This window comes from Thunnus thynnus, chromosome 4 (assembly GCF_963924715.1).
Source record: "Thunnus thynnus chromosome 4, fThuThy2.1, whole genome shotgun sequence".
NCBI lineage: Eukaryota > Metazoa > Chordata > Actinopteri > Scombriformes > Scombridae > Thunnus > Thunnus thynnus.
This window is the reverse complement of record NC_089520.1, coordinates 34,723,755-34,730,576: the sequence shown is the minus strand read 5'-3', so window position 1 is coordinate 34,730,576 and position 6,822 is coordinate 34,723,755. Positions and strand designations below refer to the sequence as shown.

At 37.4% G+C, this 6,822-nt stretch overlaps 1 protein-coding gene across 3 annotated transcripts; it reads right to left on the bottom strand.

The window, feature by feature from the left end:
* Positions 1–637: 637 nt before the first annotated feature.
* On the bottom strand, positions 638–4,830 carry LOC137182156 (fibronectin type III domain-containing protein 11-like). Of its 3 annotated transcripts, none has more exons than XM_067588464.1 (3): positions 4,699–4,830; positions 2,742–2,887; positions 638–1,509 (listed from the first exon to the last, which is right to left on the bottom strand). In XM_067588464.1, exons 2-3 carry the CDS (start codon positions 2,880–2,882, stop codon positions 745–747), a joined length of 906 nt encoding a protein of 301 aa, XP_067444565.1. In that variant the 5' UTR covers positions 2,883–2,887; positions 4,699–4,830; the 3' UTR covers positions 638–744. The 3 variants fall into 3 exon arrangements, with proteins under 3 accessions (XP_067444565.1, XP_067444566.1, XP_067444564.1); XM_067588465.1 differs by lacking the exon at positions 4,699–4,830 and adding an exon at positions 4,497–4,673 and having other exon boundaries at positions 638–1,368; XM_067588463.1 differs by lacking the exon at positions 4,699–4,830 and adding an exon at positions 4,497–4,669.
* Positions 4,831–6,822: the final 1,992 nt, after the last annotated feature.

Sequence of the window (6,822 nt, the reverse complement as noted above, 5' to 3'; positions counted from 1 at the left end):
TAATTGTATCCCTGTTCCTTGTTCAGAGAAACTGAAAAATATGAAAATATAAAATATATTTAATTTATTTCTATTTATATTTCATAAATTCATAACTAAATCATGAGTTTAGCTCTATCAAAACACAGTATAGGTGATCACAGAGAGCAGGAGCAGATGGAACAGGTTCTGTTGTTTGCTAACCAAAATAAGACAAAGAACAAGAGATGTAGCAGGACCTTTTCATCATTTCCTTGGTTAGCCGTGTTTGACTTGAGTAAAGGATGCCTGAATGCATCAGGTCATATCTGAAACGAATTAGACAATTTATCTGATCTAATCCAATCAGTAGTGCTTCTGTCTGACCTGATTAAGCTGGTAATTTAGAGGAAGGAAGTTAAACGTCTCCCAAGTAACAAAAAAATGAGATGGAAATGAAACACAAGATGATGATCAAGAACAAAATCCTCAAAGGATTCAAAATTTCAATCAAAAAAGTTTCTCTTGTGGTAGCCTAGATTGAAATCCCAGTATCCAGTGGATGTTGGACCTTACTAATGTATTTGTATAGATGATTTCTGCCTATAGGTTCCATAAAAGGTGACTGTGCAGTGTACAAACAATTCTTCATTTCTCAACTTCATTGTCCTCCAGTAAATGTTTTTTTTTTCCTAAAAGCACCTTTATTGAGAATAAAACAGGTCAAATATATTCCCCATAGTAAATATACACAGGCTGGGAATTCTCTTCATATTCAAAAAGCTCTCATTTGAAAACACTCACGGTCTTCAGGATGATAGTGTCAGTCCACAGTCCATAGACCAAGTTGACAGTATCAACTCTCTTGACAGAGAACTGATAGTACCTGTCAGGGGTAAGGTTGTTGAAGTGTATACTGTATGACTGACATGTAGATTTAATAAACTGGTCCTGGTCAGCAGTTGGGTGAAGGCTCTTCATGTGGATCTCAAACTCTTGGCAGGGCTCCTTAGACTGCTGACTGGCGACTCCCCAACACAGGTGTGCAGCGTTGGATGTCACACGCGACTCACACCGGTCAAACATCACCGGCATCTTGATGGCCAGAGACGCGCTGAGCTGCGGCATCGGGTACTGACCTGTGTTCAGGATGAGCTGGTTCTGCAGGTCCAGCGGGCCGAGATTTCGAGTCAACCTGCTCTCAAAGTCGTTCAGGTACTGGTGGGTTCGCTGGAGCTTCTCCTGCGTGGAAGCTGCCATGTCACTGTCCACCAAACCCTGGTCGTACTTAATGATGAAGACCTCAAGTTCCCGACAGCCACTGATAATCTCCTCGTAGAGCATTCCCAGCAGAGTGAGTAGGAGCTTCACCTGGGTGTTAGCCAGGGTCATGGCACGCCTCAGCTTCCGCTGGTCAATAAGAGACAACACTGTACTGTCAGACAAATTTAAAGTCTGCTGCTGCTGGTCTGCAGTTGGGAGCGAATCATCATGCTGGATTTCCAAGTAGTAAGAGCTTCTTTGCATGAGTTGCAGCTTTTCCTGTATCACCTTGGAAACACATCACATGAACTTATGAATCTACAGGCGCTGTCCTCATAAATACATGCCTTAGACACAGAGGTGGAAAGTAACAAAGTACATTTACCTAATTAATGTACCTATGTACAATTCTTAGGTACTTTTGCCACATGATACTTCCATTCCACTACATTTCAGAGGGAAATACAGTACTTCCTACTCCACTGCATTTATTTTACAGCTTTAGTTACTTGTTACTTTTGAGATTAAGACCTCTTACAAAAAAGCAGTGTCTGGTTGTGTCTCCTTGTCATAAATCAGATGTCTATGAGTTGTTACTTCTCAGATGGTTCCATTTAAATAACTGTTTGAGGCCCAGAGAATCCTATTTTGTGTATCAAACTGTTGCTTTTTTCTTCTTATACCTGAATAAACAACCCCTAGGTTGAGAAACTAGCTAACTGTATATAATGTAGTTCAAACTAGCTTGATCTCCAGCATCATCAACTGTAACATGCTGCTTACACACTGATGATTATCACTGTGATAACTTCAGTAGAGCTTAAACAATTAGTTGATTAATCAACTAATAGTTAAGCATCTATTTTGATAATCAATTAACTGTTTAAAGCAAAAATGCCAGACATTAGCTAGGTTCAGTTTCTTAAATGTGAGAAATTGCTACTTTTCTTTGTCTTGTGTGATAGTAAACTGAAATAACAGGGTTTTGGACTACTGATTGGACAAAACAATTTGAAGATATTATCTTAGACTCTGATCATCTGATATAATTGGTTATGAAAATAATCATTAGTTGCAGCCCTTTATGTCAGAGTTGTAAAAGCTTGTGTCATAGTATTATAAACCACAGTGCAGTGTTTTGGCATCTAATAAGCCCTCAAACTTTATCTTAGTTTATTGATCAAACTAGTCTATCTGTGGCAGCGTGTCCACAGTAGTTCCCAACCTTTAGCCCCTTGCGTTTTTGAATGCAGTGCCATTTTCAGTCAACATTTTAGTGATGGCCTTGAATGTACACATTCTGTATTCTAATCACTTGGACAAATGAGCAGAAATGGCACTGCAGAACAATGACAGACTGCCTCATATTTAAAAAAAACGTAGCTTCCATGCCTGTCATCTTCTCTTTGTTCACTCAGATGTAATTACAATGTTATACAAGCCTAATAACATATGATAACAAATAAATGGTATTGCATTATTACATAGCTTTACACAGCTTTACATTATGGTATACTGACCATGATGGAGTTCTCACTAAGTCTGGTGCAGAACAGATGTGCGATCTGGTTGTGGAGGTCGAGCAGGGTGTCTTTTTGACTGCTGGCCTCCTGGGCACCACACTCATTTGAGCTTGTACAGGCCAACTTGACTTCGTCCATGGTAACTGTAACATACATTCACAGCTGTAAGCATGATCATGTGCAGTATGTGGCTTATAGGTCACATGCAGACTATTTTGTGTCTATGTTAGCTTTGCATTACATCTGCAAATGTATTCTGTGGACATTTTCGAAGCTTATTGTGAATGACAAACAACTAATTGACTAGGGATTTATAATCAGGCCTCCATATACCAATACTCTCATAAGCATAAATAACTAATGGATAATTGGTACAAAACTCTAAAGAACCAAGGTTGTTTGCTCATAGCAGCATAACATTTGCTCATATTTTGGCGTCTTTATGAGTAAGACAAAACAAAATGCTGCGGGTGTTTATGTCTAAAAAGTTAGTTTATGTTTTCAAGTATGAGCAAGCAAGCAACATGGATCACTGGCTTTTCAAATTCCAAAAGTATTTCAGAAAAGTCTGCGACATGCCACATACCACATGAAGTGAAACTGACTGAAAATTAGCACACTAACTTTGCACTATTGCACGGTGTGACATGAAATATTATAAATGTTATATATTTCTATTTCACATTATACAGTAAATTAACAATAAAGGCAATGCATGATTAATTTTCTAGTATTGCACAATGCATATCAAAATCCCACTTCTTATTTCCTTGAATGGTGCATCATGAATGTTGACCAGCTGTGACAAATACCAACCAATAAAATCATCACAGATTGTCGGTGTGTCTAGAGTCCAGCTGCTATCCTGACCACAACCACTCCAAAGTCCAAACACATTCCTGAACCCAATCACCCAATCAGATCAGTAATCTGTCAGCACACCTGCCCTTGCAACTACGGCACTTTGAAGAGATCCATCCTTGCATTTTGTCTCTCCACGTTTTCTTACAGGAGGAAATACAACAAGCTCAACCAGACTGAACTGTCTGCAATTGTAGGTTACTGACAGTCAAATCTTGCTCTGCTGTGAAAATTTGATAAACATCTTACACATCCTAAGTTCTTTATTTGTCTTCTGTGGGAGTTTCAAAGGTACTTGTCTATTTAAAATCTCTTAAAACATTAAAAGCCAAAAGCTGCTTGCTCTGTATGAGCCTGCATAGGACTATTATGTATTACATGTATGTTTTAGTTGTTTCATACCATTTAATTCATTTTGGGAAAAGTTTGCATTGAGAAATTAACCATAGAAAGGTCATTGTAAATACACCAGAATTAGTTACACACTCTTGAGAGAGTCTGTAAATAACTGTATCTTACTGGAAACTTATTTTATTCACTCTAAAGAAGCACTTGTAGGCTACAAGTGTGCTATGCTAACAAACACATAATCCATCAAACATGGCTTGGCAAATGTTTTATGAAGAACATAAAACATTTGCATAAAACATCAGCAAAGCAAATTTTAGCTAGCTTGCTAACATTTAAATGGTTCTTAGTCATTAATCAGGGCAATGTAAATGGCATTAATAGAATTATGATCAATAAAATACTCAATTGACCTAGTTAGCAAGCTAGCTAGCATTTAAATGTTAGCAAGTTAGCTAGCTTGCTAACATTTAAATGGTTCTTAGTCATTAATCAGGGCAATGTAGATAGTATTAATAGAATTATGATCAATAAAACACTCACTTGACCTTATAAACATTGTGCTGTATGTTATGAGTCAAAGGATATTGTTACATGAATTCCTGAAGTGAACGCCTCAGGGTAAGTTTGATAGCTAGCTAACACTGGATGTTACCCATAAAATTGCCTATTAACCAAACACAAATCAGAAATAAGCAGGAACAAGCAGAATACTCAGCATTTAACTTATACACCTATAGCCTACCTATTTTCTTTTGTTTTTAGGTCCTGTTGTGTAGTTTTATGGCAACTCCTGTTTATAGTTCAATGGGTTTGTCTGCATGGTTACAGTTTAACTTCCATGGTTACAGAATGACAGAAGCAGCCTGCACTAACTTCAGGTTCCACTGTCAATATCACAGATAGTTATTTTTTGTTTGTTTGTTTGTTTTTTTCCTTTTTTTTATTGGTGCAAAGTGTATAAACACAGAACATAGGTAGAGACATCACACAATCTCACAAGTGAGAAAATATAGACGATAATCAACAAAACCTAACCTAACCTAAAATAAAAACAAACAAAAATATTTTTATTTATACTGTTGTTTTTTGTGAATATGAGAAGAGCCAGGGTATTAATGGTGAAGTTTCAGAATAGCTGTCCTTCACTGTAAAGTTTATCAACCACCAGAGATGTCCGTTTGGCCTTCTGTCTACTGTGCTTGAGGATGGATATAGTAGCTACTTTCCACTGTTAATTTATCTATCTGGGGAACTGGTCATTGATGCCGACTGTTGTTCCTTTCAGTTCATGTCCTTTGTTCTTAACAAGTTCTTTCTGCTGGAAATGTTTGAAATGTTTGGCTTGTTTTCCATGCAGCGTCCGAGTCAGTGCATGCAGTGGAATGTTATTTTGTTGGCGGTTTCTGACAGGAGTTTCAGAGCAGTGTGCAAGTTTTTGACCATGGTTTCTGGACAGTCAGTTGTGCTTTCAGGGATTCCAGAAAAAATTTGATTGTTGCATATTAATGTGCAGCATTTTTAAAGGAGTTTCCATCCTCAGATGGAACAGAGTCTTTAAAGCACAGAGTAACATTGACAAGTTTTCTGTTTCATTCACATCACATTCCATTTTAAACAGTGTTGTGCAACAGCCATCAATTTAGAATTAATGATGAAACTCACAAAATACTTTTCATCATAGACTGTATTGGATCTACACTTTTCACCTACTTTTCAATAGTCTAATCTGTTTGAATATACCTGTGATTCATGTGTTCAAAAGGAATTCATTGTGCTTTTAAGCCCTTAAACATAAATGTTATAAAATCTATAACAGCAGACATGTGGTGTCTGGTGAGTTTGCTTGAATGTGTTCATCATGTCACTCTGCCTATGAAAATCTCTAAATAATACACCTTCTGTTCTGAGACTACATGGTTGTTTCTTAAGGTAAACAATTCTTTTATGTCTTCACCATAGCACAGAGCTATTCATCTGATAACAGTGCAATCAAATTTCAAGAGAAACCAAAAGCTGAGCTCAGGAAGAAAAAGTGAAAGATGGTGCATGTACCTCTGCACGTATTAGCCCTTTCTTAGAAATCAGAACAATTATTACAGATGCATCTCACAGCGGATATGACAGGCTTATCAGCCACCATCAAATAAGTGTTCTGCATATTGCTTTGTGTGTGTGTGTGTGTGTGTACCAGGTATTTGTCATGTTATGGAGACTTACATTGGTTAACATAGTCACATGTGGGGACAATAAAAAGTCCCTATAATGTAAATCATTAATTTTAGGGTGAAGACTTGGTTTAAAGTTGAGGTAAGGTTAGGTTAAGGTTAGCTTTTCAAATTGCATTCATAGTTGTCATTATTTTTATGTCTTTTATTTTGAAGTGCCTGAGGACATGCTGGGTCAACCTTTACACTCACTTTTTGCCCATTCAACTTGGCAGCATAGTATCTATGGAGCTTTTTGTTATTGTGCAATAACAGAAAAGTGCCATGGTGAGGATATAAGCTGACAACCTATCACTATAATTGCAGTTCTATGTTGTTCTTGGCTTTACAAACTGTCTTGGGTGTATTCTGTTTTCCCTGCGGCTAGAGACTGTACATGACTGCTGCAACATTGTTTTTTTCACATCTCAATTGCAAGTTGAAAAGACAGAAAACTATCCTGCAGACTATGAGTTATTTTTATTACTTCCCTGACTACCATCTCTGGCACTGCTGTCTTAGTCACAGCTGCTCCATAGCTGTTGTAATGAATCGTAAAATAATAAATGGCACTATTACCAAAGGGTGATATGCATCTATGAACCTCGCTGTCCTTCAAGCATTCACCTGTGGCCTCTGTTTATTTGTGAGTCATCGTTAAT

What these genes read in the sequence shown, in the direction of transcription:
- LOC137182156 (XM_067588463.1), bottom strand. An exon ending in TTAGTGAGAACTCCATCATG is followed by an intron (nt 1,510 to 2,741) that starts GTCAGTATACCA and finishes TGTGTTTCCAAG; the next exon opens with GTGATACAGGAAAAGCTGCA.